The 20,228-nt window shown below is 41.0% G+C and overlaps 1 protein-coding gene across 1 annotated transcript in view; it reads right to left on the bottom strand.

The window, feature by feature from the left end:
* The window catches only part of angpt1 (angiopoietin 1), a 59,629-nt gene that overhangs the window by 22,071 nt on the left and 17,330 nt on the right, over positions 1–20,228 (bottom strand). The window contains exons 2-6 of the mRNA XM_027286782.1: positions 12,652–12,807; positions 11,910–12,031; positions 10,436–10,668; positions 4,161–4,288; positions 252–353 (exon numbers count right to left, since the gene is read on the bottom strand). Coding sequence (XP_027142583.1) covers positions 252–353; positions 4,161–4,288; positions 10,436–10,668; positions 11,910–12,031; positions 12,652–12,807 — 741 coding nt within the window. The remainder of the gene's footprint in view (positions 1–251; positions 354–4,160; positions 4,289–10,435; positions 10,669–11,909; positions 12,032–12,651; positions 12,808–20,228) is intronic.

Below are 20,228 nucleotides of genomic sequence, written 5' to 3'. Positions count from 1 at the left end.
CCTCTTAGTTTTCACCATGTTCAATCGAGGCCAAAAAGCACAGTCTATTTGTCATAATCTCTCTGCGGAAGTGTGTTTTTGAAACAGGATGTTTTGCTCATCGCACTGTTTCGTAATACATGCCTAATGGAAATGGATGAGTGTATTCTCCCTTTCTGTCTGTGTGTTGACTGACTGTCTTATCTTCAAAAAGGATATGGATGAGTGTCTGCACGTCGCTTAAGTGTCTACGTGCACACATCTCGTCTCACCATCTTGTACTCCTTCCACGTCCTCTGGAAGTCTACACTGCCGTCCTCTCTGCGCTGGATGACCGTCCATCCACCGCCGGCTGTTTCCATGTTGCAATACACCTTGAAAAGAGAGAGAGAATGAGGCTGGAAAAACATATGTATGAGGGAAATGGAACAATGATAGCACCCAAAGGTCTACAGACATTTTTGAGAATTCAGAAGATGTAATTTAACGAGCAAGGTAAGGAGTCCAACATTCAGCGTGACTCTCAGCAGCATTAACAAACAATGAAAGGTCATTTGGACAATTATTTGGTTCCAGACACTACTTTTCCCAGCTTTCATGATGAATCATCTTTGGGAATGTGATGTACTGTGTCCTCCTCAAACTTAATCAGTGTCTCCTTATCCCTCACCAACTCCCTGGAGATGTTCCTCGTCAGACGGCCTCGATTCTGCCGGATCAAAGCGGAGGTCCTGGGTGTAATGTGGCCCTTAACCTTGGGACCTCAGTGTGTGTAAGCTGATAATGCAAGACTGGTGCACTATCTGCAGTGTTGCTCTTTGTTTTGAGGAGGAGACCCCGAGGGGTGGAGTGGAGAAGGTCTCTCACCTCAGCCAGCCCACACAGCTGAACACACATGAACACAGCCTGGGTATAATTAAGGCAGCACCCTCGACAGAATCATTTTCACTCAAGACCAGCTCATCATTCACAAAACAAGCACAAACACAGACACATGTGGACACTACTGACCTTTAAAGTTAATCTGAATATATTCTCTATCCTTCATTGAAGGATATAATCATATAATCAAAACAGACAATTTGCAGTGGCCATACACAAGTATATTCTGACAGTCGTGAATGTCATTTCTGGCATTTTTATTGGTATTGGTATTTTGACTCTAATATCACAGGGAGTTAACAAGCTGAGGGGATGACATGGTTGGCCCGCCTTCTGATACAAGCACTACCTACACTCCTTATTACTCTATGTCAGTGTTGTCCAAACTTCTATTAAAGAGGGACAGATTTGACAATGTGAAGATGCCTGGGGAAAATGCAAAAATAAATGAAATAATAAAAGTTTCATATAAATGCACTGTTCTGTAACAATTTTCTTTTCTTTGCCACAATTATATTTTTTTTAATGGCAATGTCACAAAATCTAAGCCAATCAGGCATGAACAAATCTAAAAACCAGTTCTTCTTTTCTTTCACATCTGGAATGAGATGACAAAGAATAAATTGTATGGAAAACGTTAAACTTGAATGAAGTTGATACAAATCTTAACCTCATGTTCATTTTAAACATGACTCATTATGAGCAATGCAAAGTCTGTTAACATTTAAGTGTAAAACATGTCAATCTTTGTCTGGTCCCCAAGGATCAACACAGATTGGTTTGAGTCCTTTTTTTTGTTTTGTTTTGTTTTTTTAAACCGATGTATATTTGTTTTTTATTGATGTTCTGTCTTCCTGTCTGATACATGAGTGTTTAAGTGAATATGTCTGTGGGGGTGCCACCTGGATGGGGTGGGGGGCAGAGGTTCACAACTTTAGTAAGAAATGCTTAACCAATGATGTCAATGTTTTCAATATGGAAAAAATGATAAATAAAGTTGTAAAAAACAAACAAACAAAAAAATGTCACTCTTGCTCTTGCTCCTCCAGAAAGTAATTTGTGTGTCACATCTACAGATATACAACAGCAGCAGTTATGTCCTTAAAGGTTCAAATGCTTCATTATGTCAACCAAAAAAGCCAAATCTTCCAGCCATACAGTATCTGACAATGTTAGAAGGCCTTAAATAATATATTGAAAAAACAAAGCTGTGGGCCGCATGACATCTGACTGCAGGCTGTGATTGTCCCCCGGGCCAGACTTTGGACGTACCTGCTCTATGTGTAACCATGGGTAAATGGTAAATGGACTGTACTTATATAGCATCTTTCTAGTCTTCCGACCACTCAAAGCGCTTTACACTACATATCTCATTCACCTATTCACACACATTCACACACTGATGGCATTGGCTACCATGCAAGGTGCCAACTGCTCAACAGTTTCAGGAACTAACCATTCACACACATTCACACACCATGCACACGCAGCCTTTGGGAGCAATTTAGGGTTCAGTATCTTGCCCAAGGACACTTCGACATGCAGACTAAGGGGGATCGAACCGCCGATCTACCTTTAAGGTAGAGCAGGTCCAAGCCACAGCAGGATATGTAATTACATTGTTACCATTTTGTCTGTTTTTACTATCAGGAGCTTGTGAAAGGTGTTTTGTTTTGAAAATTGAATTGATTCTCTGTGTTTTCCCGACTCCCGGACAGCTCAATCTGCTCTGTGGTGGCATCCATCAAAAACAGAACAGAAATACGCAATCACTGTCTAGAATGGGCCGAAAAGCATCACAGCCGTGTCCACAGAGTGCTGAGAGATTGACCCATGAATGAAAGACAACTAACACTACAGTATATAGACCCCCTTCTTTGTGATACTAGTGACTCAGCAGGTGTTATAAATAACATTTGCAAAAAGTTCTCATGTGCTGACGTTAGTAAGACTAACTAGCCTCCACTCAAAAAGTGAAACCCAGTTAAACCTAGTTAACTAAGCTTGCTAACTTCTGAGTTTCCTCTAGCGCAGTGGTCCCCAACCCCCGGGCCGCGGACCGGTACCGGTCCGTGGATCAATCAGTACCGGGCCGCACAAGAATTAATTAGTTATTTCTGTTTTATTTAATACGGTCATTTCGGAATGACCCCCCCCCCGAGGCGAACTTTATTCTCGTGCGCCATGGATGCGCCGTGCGCCCTACCCTTACCAGCCGCCGTCCCGCTCCTGCGCGGCCCACATTGCCCATCGCTAAGCCCAAGAGTGTGTTCGGGGTGTGTGATCTACTCGTTAAATATATATATCGGGACTTGTCGCCCTAAATACCACGTCGGCCCACCGGGCAAATGCACGGTATGCCAGATTGCCAGTCCGTCCCTGACTGGGACTATAATAAAGGGGGACTTACTACTTCATCCACAGTTGGTAGGAGAAGAAGAAAATATTAAGTATAAATGCAAATTACAAAAGATAATTAATTGTGCGAGGTAGTTGTTAATTATTTTTGGGTTGATAATTTTTAATTGACTCATCGGATTTCACGGGCAACAAGCTACAATGCCTACTACATGTTCTCCGCGCTCTTTTGTTATTTGCATTCATACTTAATATTTTCTTCTTCTCCTACCAACTGTAGATAGAGTAGTAAGTCCCCCTCTATTATAGTCCCAGTCTAAGTCGAGCGGTCTTTTATTTTGAAACGTTTTTTTATTTCGAAATGACGTATCCCCCCCCCCGCATTAAAATTGTCAAGCGTTGACCGGTCCGCAGTTAGGAAAAGGTTGGGGACCACTGCTCTAGCGCACTACCAAGCATCAAACACACACACACACACACACACACACACACACACACACACACACACACACACACACCTTCTGTGAACCACATAACTTTTAAAATCATCACTCCCATCAATCAAGAGTATGTAAGCATAGTGTAAAGGTTAGGAACACACACACAACCCCACACACAGTTACACAATTGTCACCATCCTGATCAGCACAGTGTCCTGTTTCACGTCCCTGTTTCACACCTCAGCCCCTCTGCCAAACTCCCGCACTCACTAAGCTGCCAAGTGTATTTTCAGCTCACAATATTCCTGCAGCAGCTCGCACCCATCATTCACACTCATCAGTCCAGCTGTGGCTCAGGATCTTTTTTAGCTCACGTGGAGAGAGTGAGAGAAAACAAGTGAAAGCCTGTGAACCCGTTCTGAAAGAGCACAGAAGTGATGAACAGGGAAATATTTTCACATTACAGCAGACTGCTGGCTGTGAGATGTTGTGGCTTCACACCTTTTTGGTCTCCTGAGGGTTGATCTGGATGGTGTAGAGTCCGTTCTTATGGATGCCAGCCTGGTAGAGGTCGGCACAGTCGCGGAACTTCTTCTCTTCTTCCGCGACCTTTGTGCTATTTGGCACAACTGTGGGGACGAAAGAAAATATGAAAACAATGTTACACCATTTTAGAATAACCTCACTAATAATGCCATTAATTAATAATCACACCAAGAGAATCTGTCGCTGTTACCTCAAAGGAATAGTTTGACATTTGAGATTAAAATGAGAATATTGATACTTCTGTCATGTCATGCAGACAGACAGACAGACAGACAGACAGACAGACAGACAGACAGACAGAAAGACAGACAGACAGACAGGAGGCCAATGCTACAACATTTTGGGATAAAAGAATACCTGATCCACCAGATACAGACACAAGAATAGCACTGTAAAAACTCCCGTGCTATTAAAAACAGTTACCCTTCATAAGACCTCTTGTGTCAGACGATATAGAAATCATCAGTTCTGTAATATTTTATGAAACCACGGATTGCAAACAAACCCATAACATCTCAATTTATCGTATTTAAGATCAGCACATCTCAGAGGGGAAAATATAAAAGGAGTCTGAGGCAGAAGCTGATCGGTGAGGTCTCGCTGTGAGTATCTTATAACAGCCAGATAAAATCTGAGGGCCACTAACGTATTAGCAAGAGAAAAGAAGTTCATCGCTGGATGATCTCCCACTTCGAGAGAAGGCCTCAGACTTTGACAGAGCAGCTGCATCCATTTCCATCTGCAGATAATTATGGCGGCACTATTTTGAAACCAAGCAAGGGGCTAAGGACAAAATACTACAAGCTATAAATTTCAAGTTCCTGTTATAACAAGTGGTTTATATTTACCTTGCAAGCCCTTGTTATACTGATGGAATTCCTTCCAGTTTTTCCTTTTTTTCCCTCTCTCCTCTTTCTTCCTCCCTTTCTCCTCCCATATGAGGGGTTCATCTCAGTTTTCACACCGCTGTTTTTATTGTTGGAATTGTTGAGTCAAAGAAGATGTCAGGGAAAAGTGAAATGTGTCAGTGATCCTTAGCCTTCGCTTTGATCCCCCCTCCTGAGCGCCCGGCTTCCCGGTGGAAGCAGGCCGCTTATTTGGGTGTACTATCTGAGCATTTTGACAAAGTATTGGGTGTCTGTGACAAGGATCTCCTGCTGTGACAGGTTGACAGAGCGAGCCCTCACGCTCCAGACTCTAATACAACAAAGAGCAGCGCTGTCAGGCGGTAATTTACCCCAAGCCGTCAGACAGTGGGGAACATTTTAGAGGCCACGGAGATCATTGTCAGAGGGGAACTTTCTGGTATTCGATCTGTAACCGTGTGGACGATTATTTCATAATCGCCTCTGAGATCTCCCTCGGTGGAAGAAGACTGTCTGCCGAGGGACATGATGCTCCAGTGTAGGAGCGGCTCTCTTGAACAGCTTGCTGCCCAGCTCTCCAAATATTATTTATGTCCTGATATTTATTTACAGAAAAATATTTTGTGGTTCAGCAGGGACTCATATTCAGTAGGGGGTTATGTGAAAGGATCAGCAGGGCTTGGGTGTTTGCATAAATCAGTACTCTTGCCAAATGAGCCCAAATAGTAGAACTAAAGAGAGTGAGTAATGGAGCTAAATGGACTGTCATGGACATCACAGCTCCCATGTGACTATAATCAGCCTCTAAATGCCGCTGAGAGTTTAAGTGATTCCATACAATTCCAATGAATTTCTCTGGTGGATTCATCTATGAAAGATGCATGGCTCTATAAAATAATAGCAGTCATTCCCACAGTACACTTTACAACAGTGATGTGTCCTCGCTTAAGATGTGAAGAGGATTATGGCTGTGTGAAAACTTCTGGATAGAGATAGAAATCTTATCAACATACTGAAAACATATGCATGTGAGATGTATATACGTATGGATCTGTAAAACACAGACTGTCAGTGATTAATTGTTTTCCATACAGGAACTGCACCTCAGTTATTTTTTGTATTCTTATTATTTTTTATGAACTTAGGAGGAAAACAGAGTGTACCAACGAAACGGTGCAGTGCTCAAGAGGCCAGAGGCGTATGAATCATAAACAGCTGTAAACTAACGTGTTCGGAGCAGAACTTTGGAATTTTCTTTTGTTTATTGATAGAAAATAACAGGTAGTTTAAAAGCAGTATTACTGTGGAAAACAGGTTTAAATAAGTTAAATAAGTGATTTTTTTATGTTTATATTTAGGCAACTCAGTGCTCTCCATTAAAGTTAGGGATTAAAGATTAAAAAAAAAAATCAACACTGAGCTGAAGCACAAGAGAATGAGTGAATTTACTTTTTCAATATTCAGCAAAGCACCACAACCTTTAACCACGTGTTTAACTCTTTCTAGGACACTCATTGAAGTACTTAGAAATTTAAAATTTTAACCCTGAAGTGTTATCGGTGGATATAAGACAACATTTTTTCTTTTTTGACTTTTTAAAAAAGTTTCAGTTTTAGGCTACCGTATATGGTCACTCGCCACACCTAGGGTAAAAAAAAAATTCCAAAAAATCTGTGGAACGTTTTTTTTCCAAATTAACAATCAGATATATGTCTGTACGGAACTTATGACACTTATTTCAAAATATCACGCACATGATACAGTGCAAAAAACATTAGGGTTAGGATTAGAGTAGGATCCATTAAAGGCCATAGCAATGACATTTGATTGGCTAAGAGATGTGGGGCATCATTTTAAAAGCCTGTGGAAGTGACCATATATGGTTCCTTGCCCGATAAAGGGTTAAGTAGCCTAAATCAGCCCAGCCAAATATCCCAACGTTACTCATATCACATCTGTGCTGTAAAAGAATGCTACGCACTAAGAACATCGCCAGTGAGCAAAATGTTGGGATGTTTCATAACAGAACTCGCAAAGCAAGTTAGAGGGTTAGACACATTTTGTGGAGGTTTTTCACTTGATCACAGATTGATTTGGACCTGACAGTCTTGACGAATGCTGGACTGGAGTTGGTGTCTACTGCCTTATTAAATGTATCTAAAACATATTGCTCCATTTAACAGACGTGTGCAGACGCTGCATGTCGTAAAATAGTCTAATTCCCTCTGTGAAAATGAATGCAAGGCACCCGTACTTTCAGGAAGGTCGCTGAGGTGGCTCACACGCTTTTCAGGGTTTTTGCAACAATAGGTGTCAACTCGTTCTGCTGGTCAGTGAAGCGTAAAAATAATCATGTGCGGCACTTAAAAATTTACTCTGGATCCTGGAGTGATGTCTAATGAAGTGGTTTACCATACTCAAGTTCGGGGCTGGAGTTTTGAGGCTTTGCATGGAACCTTAAAAATAATTCCGCTCTCTCAGACTCTGAGTAAGCAGCTGTAAAAATGATGAATGTCATGCATTTTGTGGGATAATAGAACACTGTAAAGCAAAATCATATTTGGCAAAGATTTTTTTACAAACTGTTCCAAATCTGAGGTCAATTACTGTTAATAACAGTGTGTGGCTCATTGCACCCTAATGAGGTTTGGGTAATGATTACAACCTAAACAAGAGTTCCACTGCGTGCATCTGGCCACATCAAAAATACCTCAACTAGTGCACTGCAATGGTTGAAAACATGTTGGAAACCATTGGATAGGCCGCACATAGACAAACAGGAGAATGTACATTAACAGAGATTTAGTGTTAAAACTCCTTTACTACATATTTATCATCCTCCCCAAAGCAAAGCCAAAAGTGATTTATGTCCATGCTTTAAAGGAAATGCTCAGTTTTCAGAACAGCGTCTAATGCAAGCAGACTCCGTGGCATGAAATGCTAACCCTCCCCTTAAATGAAAACACTAATCAGTTTCTTTCCACTGCTCCTGTGTTTTTAAATGCTATAAAAAAAACAGGGGCAGTGCATCAGATGATCAGTGAGATCTACCTACTCCTTCACCTCCTTCAGACGGGGCTTCCCTCAGGACCTATTACAGTTTGACTTATTCGGGCCGGGGTGAAAAAAGAGGAGACCCCTGACCTGCACGCCTGCCTCAACCTTCAACACCACCGGGGAAGAGGAAAGGACCAACCACAGAGCAACAACGGCCACGTTCCATTTCTTTTCCCTCTCATTAAGTTGGCCACCAATCACAGACGGGAGAAGGGGACATGGTAGCCTGCTCTACTGACCTTACTGACTCTGAAAATAGCAGACTTGGTGGCAAAATAAAGGAAATTATAATGGCAGATTACAGGGCCAGTGAAGAGAGCCAAAAGTATTGCATCAGGACACACTTGAATCTCAACAATGCAGAGATGATACTTAAAGACCAGTCAGCCAACACGGTCTCAAAAGACTTTTGGTAATTAAATGTAACATCCACACATCCAGACTAAACAGACGGAGCACGAGCAGAGGTCGCCCGTGACATTTGTTGCATGGAACATTAAAACTACAAGAGGGAGCAGCATGATAAACATGTGTTAATCATGTGCAGTGGTATTTCCCTGCATACTGCTTGTTGTTTCCTGTCTGATGGGAAACCTCAGGGAAGCACTGTGGGGTCCACGCAGGAAATCCGCAAATGGAAATGAGCTTGCAACCAATCCACCAACAGACATTCACGTCAAATCTCCTGTGACAAAAAGGATTTTAGGATCAAGTGGGTTTGGTGTTTAAATGGGTTTGGTGTTTAAATGGCGGAGGAAGGGGTAAATGAGTTCACTGCGTTTGACCAAACAAGAAAGGTTGAGGCGCTGTCGGGTTGAACGTGGGGCCAAAAGGGAAATCCCTGGTGTTGAATTAACAGAAGGGAGAGGCTCTGAGGAATAAAAGGAGCGTATTACTTAATAACGAGAGTCATGTTTGACGTTCCAGTGAAGACTTTATAATGTTAAAGCGTGAAAAGTGATTGTTGCAAAGGAAAAAAAAGAGAGGGCACCATGCTGGTTTATGAGAGGCACCAAACGTCTTTAACAGGAGCACACCGGGTTACAATAAGAACCATGTTTCTTTCTTCATGCTGCTCTCAGTGATGTAGAATTTAATAGTCAGTACATCCCTGTGTCTCTCAGTATGGGGTGAGGTTTATAGAAGTGGTGTCATCATAATTTCATGTGGATCGTAAAATCAAAAATGTTGTAGCTGTTACATCTGACCAGAGGAAGTAGGTAATTCAAAACAAGTTGAGTGCTGCCTCACAGTTCAAGCGTCACGCAGCCAATCCACAAACTCTATTTTGCACATTGTGGTTTGGCAAGAGTCAGTAGGCATTTTCTTGGGTTAGGGTCATCGCTGGTGGGGGTGGACAATATTTGGACCAGTCTATAACCGACCGAAAGATGACTGACAAGTGTTCTCCTCCAGTGAAACATAAACATAAACCTTTCTTTGCCTGGTTGATCCAAGCCAGTGTACAGTGGATTTTCTTGACTTTGCTTCAGGGTTTCAAAGTACATCAACACTAAACGTCTACAGCCAAGCTAGTGGCTCTGTCAGCAGTTCACTGAGCTAAATGCTAAGGTTTCTTTCTCAGCACTTACCACAAAGTACAGCTGAGGCCAGTGGGGATTTGGTCAAAAAGAATTGGATAAATTAAATAAGTGAAACATCAGTACATCAGGAATGTTATTAAAAGTCATCCTTGAGGGAGACATAATTATGTGTACAAAGATTTCATATGGCAAACCATCTGTTGACTTTTGTGGTAATGCCTTAACAACTATTGTTAAGGCATTACCACAAAAGTCAACGTTGTGGCACAGGAGAAAGGGTCATCAGAACCAGGAGGCTTCATTCTCTGGGGACCACAAGTGTCTGTGCAGAGTTACATGGCAGTCCATCCAATTGCTATTCCTAGAGCCATGCAGCTAGCATAACCCAGCGATAGACCCAGCATTTTTCTGGTATTGTCATATTACATCTTAACTATACTTACATCTAAGGCCTTGCCGTGGGTAAGTCATTCTGTCTTATTATCCATGATTTCTTGGCACTTTGTACAACTTCAAAACACAGCCTCACTTTTTTGTTAAAACATTCCTGGTATTTCACTGATTGTTCCAGCTTTGAACTGCTAAGCTCAATCAATTCTCAGTGGCTTTGTTAGGCGATCAGACTTGGTTAAACATTTGCTTACACTTTTCAGCACCATATACTGTAACTGCCAGAATGGACTCTTACGCGATAACGATTATGGAAATACAAAAAAAGTTCCAAACCTCTCAGCATATAAATCTTCGATTCTAGTGAGCTTACCTCCATCTTTGGAGCAGAGGTTGAGCAGGTTATGGACGGTATCCATCATCTCTTGCTGCTGTCTCTGCAGGGCCGTGCTGTTTCCTGTGGCACGGCTCAGCTGGGCTTCTAGCTCCCTGATAACTCCGCTCTGGCTCCCCACCAGGACCTGGAGACTGCCCTTCTCCTGCTTCAGCGTCTCCAGCTCTTCACGGTGACGCATCTCCATTTCTAACATCTTCTGCTCCAGGAGGCTGAGGGAAAGGAAAAAGAGGTCAAGACAAGTTTGTTATGGAAGAGAAGAAGTTGTTAATTACTGTCATCCTTCAAGGGCATCCAAGTCCGCTGGCCTGACTTTTGTTTTCACAGATTTTAATGGATTGAATATTGTTTTGAAATTTGTGTTATGATGTTACCAATGATTTACTGGTTATGAAATGTCTCTTTTTATTTTTTATATGCATCACAAATATGGGTCATTAAATCTAATTTTTTAAAACTCGAACTTTCCACTTTGGACATTTTTACTGCCTGCTGTTACTTTGTGATGGACACTGCAGTAATCACAATCTAAATATGGTGATATGCTCCTTTCACTTCACAACTATTTCCCAATGAGCAATATGAGAACACAAATATGAGAAGTTCCCACAAGACCAAAGTACAAATGATGATGTCTGTAGGTTTGGTTGCTATGTGTTCCCCACACAACATATACTTCACCATGCACATTGCAGACTTATCTGAGGTAAGTTACTAAGGCTTTTCAGTATATAAACATCATGCCTGAAAGATGATATAAGCTGACATCAAATTCATTAACTTATCATGTTTTCCTCATTATGGAAAACAGAAGAGACATGTACAAGATGGAATAATGTCAAAATTGCTAAAGCTTAGGGAAATTGCTCTCAGAAATGTATCTCCATAAGCCTCAACAAGAACTTAAAAGTCAGAATCACCAGAGACTTCGTTTTTAAATGGTGTTCATTTTTTTCAAAGTGATTGCAGGGAGTCTCTATGGATACTGCAATGAGAGATGTGGACCAAACCCTTTTAAACACTACATCATCGAAGACAATCCCACAGGACCAATCACCATAAAGAACAAGATTTGGAGACATGAAAATGTATCCAAAAGCCACATTTTAATTGCCTGATTTTGCAACAAATGCTCAGTGGTCCAACGTGGAAAGCGTAACCTCATGCATTTGAGACTGATTTACTGAACATCACAGAAATTACAAGCTTCCTTTTATGCTGTTGTATATATGACTGAATATTGCTTTGGAAAATGGTCAATGGGAGTTGGTAGCAAGCTTTTGTTTACACAATCCTGCTGAGAACAGCAGTACTTAAGAGTGAAAACCATTTTTTGCACAGACTTGGATCAACTGTATTTCCTTTTAGTCCTTTATCCTTTAGGCTATCTTTGTCCAGTTTTCTGCAGTATGGATGTTATCCAGTGTGTTTTGTTTGCTTGAAGTCTGTTTACCTGTTCTTGTCATGCAGCTTGCTGATCTCATTAGTCTGGACCATTAACTCTTTCTCCAGCTTGTTAGTGGAAAGAGAATTTTCCAGCAACTGGATCTCAAGCCTGGATGTCTGATTCAGAACCTGCCGGGAAAAGACAAACACAGAATCCAGAATATAAAAGTAGTAGGATGATATTATGCCTCTTTATAAATATAGCTGCAGTGAAACTAGCTAATATTGTGCACATGTGCACCAAACCCTGAAGACAAACCTCTCTGGTCAGGGCTGTATTTGGAGCTTTCTAGACACTGGGGGAACAAACAGGGGCACATATAAACCATCATCTTTGTTTTCATTTTGTCAAGTGTTCACCCCACACATGGTAACATTTAAGAGATATTTATCTCTGTTATTATTATTTTTTTAACTCTGCAAACAGTTATGTTTTTTTTAGTGCTTTACCAAAAATTACCCTCCGTTAGCTTTACAACTTTCCACCAACTCCTCCTCAAACTCCTCCATATAAACACTAAAAGGCTGAAAGGGACAGGCATTTATATAGCATCACTATTGTCTTTGGCCAGTCCTCTGTAACCTTTTTGGAGCAGCTGAATGTGGAATAGTCGGTTAATGGACCGATGGATCCTCATGGTCTTTGTGTGTGTGTGTGTGTGTGTGTGTGTGTGTGTGTGTGTGTGTGTGCATGAGAAAGAGATAGAGAACGTTTTATGGGACACATCCACATTTTGTTTTAGCGTTACCTGTGTCTCAACATCAGTTAACTTGCGTGTCTGTTCGGCTGTCTGAGAAAGAAGGTTGGTGCCCATTTCCAACATAGCCGCTGTGTGGTTGTGGACGGCGCTCTGCTGCAGTTGAGCCATCTCTGTCTTCATGCTCTCTTTGATGTAGTTCTCAATCTGAAGCAAAAAAATAAAGTTTCCAAAAGATGAATCAGACAGAAGAAAAAAGGGCATTTTTTTTAACGGTGCAGGATCGATAGATAGGGTAGTTAACATTGAGTGATATTATTTCCATGTAGGCACACAGCACATGCTCTGCAGTTTACTCATAGGTTTGCTGCATTCATGATCTTTTTATAAAATACACAGATCCCCTTAAAATTAAAACTCAAAGAAATATGTAGGCTGCGTGCATACTCATATCGTCATTTTGCATACATTGCTTTGTCAGATTTAAAGAATACTATATAATGTACCTTAATCAAGATACTATAAAAAAAAAAATCAAAATTCTAGGTTTCTTCATGCACATCTGATGAAATGCACAAACAAACATACTTTTTTCATCATTTAAGTGGAACTCAAGTGAGGAATTGGTTTAGCCAACACAGGCAGAGCCAGATGTAGGTGGTTAACTTTGGCTGGAAGAGGCAGAGATGAACAGATATTCACTGAAGCTTGTCTGGAAAGAACTCTTTCATCCTTATCTCCAAACAATGGCAAGAGGGAGATCAAGGCTTATGTTTGATAAGATTTCTCTTATGGATTAACTATATGGACCATCTGTGTATTGTGCTTTGATTCTTTACTTCATGTTCCCCCCAGTGAAATGTTCATTTAGGAGGGTTTTTCCTTCCCTTACTGTGGCTCAGGTAGGGCAGTTGAGCTATCACTGTTAGGACTTATTATACTGTATTTAGTCTCCTTGTGTCTCATTTGTATAATGTTTCACATTATTTTATATTAGATTAGTTTATTAGATATGGAAGGCTGTGTCTGTGCATGGACATGCTTTTGTTTTACAAATAAATCTGACTTGATTGGATTTTAAGTATCCAGTTGTTCATCTGGTCGCTCTCAGTCTGAACACACACTAAGATGATTCAATAATCGGCCAGTGGGGACATTTTTATTCACTTGATCTTTAAAAGATGTTGTCTGACTTTTGCTTTGGCTCATCAATGGCCTGTAACAGCCATTTGTCAGGGACGCATCAGCCAAGACAAATGAGTGTCAGACATTGCATGTGTTGGTGTTCTTAGTAACAGTTCCCGTCCGGCGCTGTAACTGTGAGCCGAACTAAACTGCTCACACACTGAGAAACTAGTCTGTGGGGGGAAAATGCTTTGTTTTGAGTTACAAGACACTTCCAGAGAAAGCAGATGGTGACAGCACAAGTCTAAATTCATTTTTCCAACCCTCAGTAGGTACACATTGTTGCCATTATCGTGTTAGTCCTCATGTCTGGTGATTACCTCCACCGGCAGTCCAGTCAAAGGGACCTGAGCACATTTGATTGAATTCGCATGGAAGGCCACATGCCTTGACACAACAAACATGCATTTAAACAGACAAACTAATTCCCACTAGCCAGAAGACCAGCTTGACTGTTATGCTTGCCACACTTTGGGGTGAATTGACACAAGTCAGTAAAAGGTTCGTAAGAGTTCTGGAATTTCAGGGCTTTCATTTTGGCCCAATTTTGACAATTGTACATTGGAGTGTGTCCAATTTATATTTGATTGAACAAGCAATTAGTTGAGTGAATAAATAGGTTGACAAAATGCCACAGCATGAAAAAGGACAATTTATATATTATCCTGGGTACACGAATACATGTAAAATACATACTGATTATGTTGGTTTTGGACCCATGTTAGCATTCATACATTTTTCAAACTGAAAGAAAAACACAGTATCTGTATCTGTTTGTAGTTTCAGGAAAATAATTTGCTGCTATTGTAAAGAATAGATGAATTGCAACATTTCAGTCAATTCCAGGTTGCTAGATAATGAAACAATCAAAACAGAGATTAATCACTTTGCTCTTCAATAGAAACAGTCAGTTTTCATTCATTTACGCAGGTCTGCCAAGTTGAATTAGCTTTTCAATGTAATATTCTTTCTTGGCAATGGTAAAGTGAAATGTAACATTTTTTCAGGCCGGATTTCAGGCATAATACAACTTCCCCTAACTGTGAAAAACATAAGGCTGATATAAGTGTCACTTTCCACATAACCTCCAATGTCTGGCCCAAGGAATTGGAAAGAAAACAGTGAGCCTGGAATTCACATAGCTCAAGTAATGATGGATTACTCGGCCTGATAATGAACCATAGAATATGACTGTGTTTGGTAATGGTTTTCAGTCAATCTAGAAATGTACAATCTCTGAACTACAGGGATGGTGGAGGTTTTTCGATACCCTTTCAGGTTGAAAATTTCAATTTCAACGATATTACTGTGTCCACCTTCTGAGGATGGTGATAAGCTTTGGAGAGTATAAGTCACCTTGAGAGAAAAGGTATCGAGGGGAGAGATGGCGGAAACTTAAGCTTAGCGTTCACTTCATGGCTTGTCTCTTAGGGAATGTGGCTGACTCATGGCTGAATCTAGTGGGGGTCATAAATGGAAAGTACCAAGGAGAAACAAGATTACACAAACACACCCAATCATGTAAAATCACCACTCGGGAAGCTGTAAAATAGGTCTACGTGGGTGTTGTGTTATTTAGATGGTTTCTAACCTCGACTCCAGTTAAATACTATGCTTTCCCAATCAGTGACTACCAATCGCAACTATTGTCAGCAATGAAAGCAAATACTGTTTTTTTTTTGCCAGAACTGAAATGCAAATTTGTGTCAGTTGGGAAAGGGATTGAGATGGTGAAATAAATATGAGTGCATAATGAGGATGCAGGTTATGGTGTTTTATTTTTCACTAAAACATGAGGTTCTTATGCCAATGACTGATTTCCTCCATTGTAACTTACCCATTTTTAGTCGACCTGAAACTGGAACCAATTTATTTATATTTTTTATGTGTTTTCATCAGAAGATAGCGACAAAAAGCCAATGAAATGACAAAACCAAGTGGTAACTTTGTCTGATACTCATAAATTCCTCTCACGAATGGGAATCTGATAAGGAAAAAGTTCCAGACCTGTAAACTTATGGTTTGGCAAGCTTCTGCGTCAGGGATACTCAACTTGCTTTTGCCACTTTTGCAAAATTACAACAGGCCAGTTCATAAACAAAGTTGTAATATTCTCTTTTCTTGCAGTGCTGCCAAGCAGGAATGCTGCACTTGAAGATTTAATGTTTTGACTCATGATGGGAAATTTTTCTGTCCATTGTTCAGAGATTTACCTCATGGTCAACCTCTTGATGTTTTCATTGTGAAAGACAGTCAGTCATGTGAAAAACAGTCAGCGGGCCATGTGGCAGCCAATTGTGGGCCAAAGACTGAGCAATTTTATCGATCCTGCGGTATATATCGATATTTTGTTTCCCCGCCGCGAGTATCGATACATTAAGTCCCATTCAAATCCCATGTGTTATGCCTGGCACTCTGCTCGCTGCCCATTTCCCCCCGTTGGCTTTGCAGGTAGATCGATAAGGTCAGCCAGCCGCTAGTCTCACTGTAGAGCATTTCTAGCACAGACGCCGACGTCTTCCTCTTCCTGTTAACGCAGTCAGAGTGAGGAGATTCAAGAGAATGGCGGCAAACATAAACCCAGCACCTTCATGCTTGAAAAGAAGAAGTGCTCCCACCACTTCAGTTTAACCCTCTGGGGACGGATTGGGTGGATCCACCCAAAAAGTCTAATGATTGACATATCTGTGAATATCTCTGAAACGGTTTATGATGGAGAGATGTGGTTTGTTTCACTGTTTTCCTGAGATTCCACGTGTCTGTCCAACACTTCTGTTCCACCGCGTAAAAGACCAATCGAAAAATAGATGTTCGGCAGACTCCATACGCAGTCCACAAAAGGACAAACGTTACTAGGCAGACTAGTTTCTTTTTCAACCAATCAGTGGATGTATCTATGACGTACTGGGGTCTCGTGGGGGAGGGACAACAGAGAGAGAGAGCTGTTTGTGTAGAACAGAGTGCAGGGGGCACCAGAGCAGAGTGACAGAATAACTTCATAAATACTATTTCTATTGAATGACAGGTTTCCCTCAACTTTCTGGAGGCTTTGCTAAGCGGCATGCCTCAGGAAAATGATGCAAAAATGTATGCAGCGTTTTTTTATTGAAAGGGCATTATTGTATTGTTCTTCACATATTTGGTTGAAAAACTGAATATGTACGTCAGGCAAAGGGACTGAAAAATAAAACTCTTTAATAGTATTATATGAGGTGAGATATGACAAAAATCTGATTAATTTTGTCCGGCATTTGCAAGCTGTAGACTCTCTGTCCAGTCAGAGCCATATATTGTGTAATTGATGCTTTCAGTTTTCAGTTTAGTTAATTCAATCCAAGTCAATGGAATACTTACAAGATGTCAGCAAAATCACACTGTCCCTTTAAAATCTTTCAGGAAATGATGTAATCGTATCAAATCATATCGAATTGTATCGTTTGCTGAATATCGTGTATTGTATCATGAGATTAGTGTATCGCTACAGCCCTACCAAGAACCCAAGAAGTCAAGGTTAAACTTAATGAAATGGTGGTCACTCATGACTGTACAGTCAGGTGTAACCATTAAAGTATGAGGGATGTTGTAAGACTTGTACTTAACAATAGCACAAGGAGAGAAGAGTCATGAAGTCAGGAGTGTCTATTATGCAGCAATACTTACTTAAAATGTGCTAACATTAGCCACTATAAGCCTCTGGTCAAACCAGACCAAATAAGGCTGTGGCTGCAAAGCCCTTAAGTGTATTGAAGAGAGGAATGGTGTGTTTTATGGCTTCTAAATTCAACTTTTACTCTTCTTTAACCATTTGTTAAAGATGAAATGTGATACGCAATGTGTTATTTCTTCTTTTAAAAGTCTCATTTTCAAATTTCAGGTTGAAAACTTTTGTCAGCTGCCCTCTGTGTGCGAACATTTCACACTTTAAAGAGACAGGAATTCAAATGAAAGAAAATAAAAACAAATCTGTTTTTTAGATACATTCCTGAGGGTGCAATAATACCAGGCTGCTTTTAGAAACTCGCCTCCAGCCTCACAAAACCACTGTTTGGTAAGTGAGAGTCACATAAACACAGGTTTATGTTTCCCTAAGTGCTACTTTACACCGAGGCATAAAGGTTTTAAGGTGGTGTGTTTGGCACAGTCTGGCTTCATGTGTTCATAAGGATTGCCTGTGACTTTAGTAATGATGCTACCATTAGTACTTTAACTGCACCGTCACAATGTGGCGTACTGCGTGTGCAGACTGGCCCGTTTAGACAGTTTATGAGCTACAATCGGCTGTTAATCATTAAACAAGCTGCTTTAGGCTGTCTCGAACATAAATGACAAGCTGTAGAACATAAAGCAGGATGTAGATTTTAAGAGCAAAGGGACTGTTCATCATACAGAGCGACAAGTGTTTAGGTTACTTGCTGAACTGCGCTCCGTGTGCACATTTTCAAGGAAAGCATCGCAGGCAGACAGCCACAAACTCCATCAGCTATGATCCCCAACATACATATCCTGTGCAATTTCATGGTGGAGCTGCTAAATTGCCATCGCTTGAGAGCCAAGAACAGGATAATCCCTCAAGATGATACTCCCTGCTATCATTGTTACAGATTACTACAAAATGTTTACCACTTTTCTGACATTTCCCATTTAGCCGTTCCAAAAGGGGGTCTTGATCTTTCTCTAAACAGCAGCAGTGCTGGTGCTGAGAGACACTGTGAGAGTTGAACACGGTGGGCCTGGACTGTATAAAACACTTACTGCTCTGTCACATCTCTGCTTATCTCTGGCTCTGTGTGTGTGTGGAGGTGATGGTGATGGTGTTACTGGGGCGGTCTGGCTTCTGGGATGCATCCCTTACGCTCAGACCTGAATCCATTTCAGACCACTTTAATGGACTAGAGCATTGGGGGCTGTTACCCACCCTTAAAATCAGCACCTCCTGATGGATAACAAGCCAGTAAATACTCTTAGGACTTCTTATCATCCACCAACAAAGAAGGCTGAATCTGACACTCCTCTTTTCAACCTGGGCCTATATTTCACTCAAGCTGAGCTTTAGAAGGTTTTAACCTGACTCACTGCCCCATGTCTCCAGAATTACGTCCGACCTCTGTACGTATTTTAGAAAGCCGTCAGTCACCGGCTTGTTTGTTTTAAAATCCACCTTAAAACTGTTTTAAGGCTCTCTGTCTTAAACTCTGTCAAGATTAGGTGAGTAACAACTTCTGTGACCTCTTTGACCTTCGCCAACATCCAGCCGTTTTCTCAATTGCTGCCACATTTTTTTTTCTTCACAGGAGTGACAACAATAGAGAGAGAGAGAGAGAGAGAGAGAGAGAGTGGTCAACGGTCAGATGAAAATATGACAAAATAGCAGCTTAGATTTGACATTGAAATATGAGTTTGATCAATTGACCATGAACACCTCCCCAAAACAGCAATTTTCCAATCATAGTTTGGCTATTGTAACATGCACTGAACACATACACCCACATACTGAGAAATGTTGGATTTCTCAACATGTTGAAGCGTTGTGACACTATCTCCGCGTTAAACAAGTCTGGCGGGCGGTGCCTTTTAGTTTAGCCTTTCCAAAACCAAAAACACATGAGCAGCGTTGCCAACTTGGCGGCATTCTTGACAGATTTAGCCGCTTTTCAGACGGTCACAGCAACTTTCTTTCTAAAAAGCAACTAGTGACAAATTTAGTGTCTTATTCAGATCATGGAAAAGGTGAAATGTAGTGTAAATAATTTCCATGCCTGCTGCACGGCCTACAGTAAGTGAAGTATGTGGGGCAGACACTCTCTCTTTGGATTTCTGGATTTTATGTGATAATTAAACTGAACTAAATATGCGTATAGTAGTAGGGTTAGCTTAGCGAAAAGTCAAATAGCATCATAGTGTAGAAAAGGGGTTTACAGTGAGGTGGGTGGTCCTCTGTCGCTCTGTCCGAAGAAAGTTGTTGATCTCAGGACTTTCCTCAGCCAGAAAGACTGACTGCCATCTGAAAAACAAACCAGCTACTGCCAGCACACTCCGCTCTAAGACTCTCTTTCTCTCCGCCTTTGCATTTTTCTTTCTTCTTTTTCTCTTTTGTATATCTGTCAAGATGCTGTTTTGTCGATGTTGATGCGTTTCATTCATGGATTTCCGAAGACATAATGAGGCCTGTGTACACAACCTGAAAACAAATCAACCGTTCATCTGTATAAATCATTGTGCTCACTCGGAGGTGCCCAAAATCCTTTTGGCAGGTTCCGAGGCACACCATTTTCCACCCTTCAAAGGGTTTCTGTCACAATGGTTTGTCAACAGGGCAGACGATAAAAGATTGCGAGGATATGGAGCCAGTAGTTAAGATTCAAGCTTGTTTGATTCGTTGCTTGTTTCTATGGAAAAACAAATGAGGTCTTCTAACCTGAGGGCAAAAGTTTGAAGCCAAATTG

Source organism: Larimichthys crocea, chromosome XIII, assembly GCF_000972845.2.
Source record: "Larimichthys crocea isolate SSNF chromosome XIII, L_crocea_2.0, whole genome shotgun sequence".
NCBI lineage: Eukaryota > Metazoa > Chordata > Actinopteri > Sciaenidae > Larimichthys > Larimichthys crocea.
Note: the sequence above shows the minus strand (reverse complement) of the source record. Positions and strands in the feature narration are given on the sequence as shown.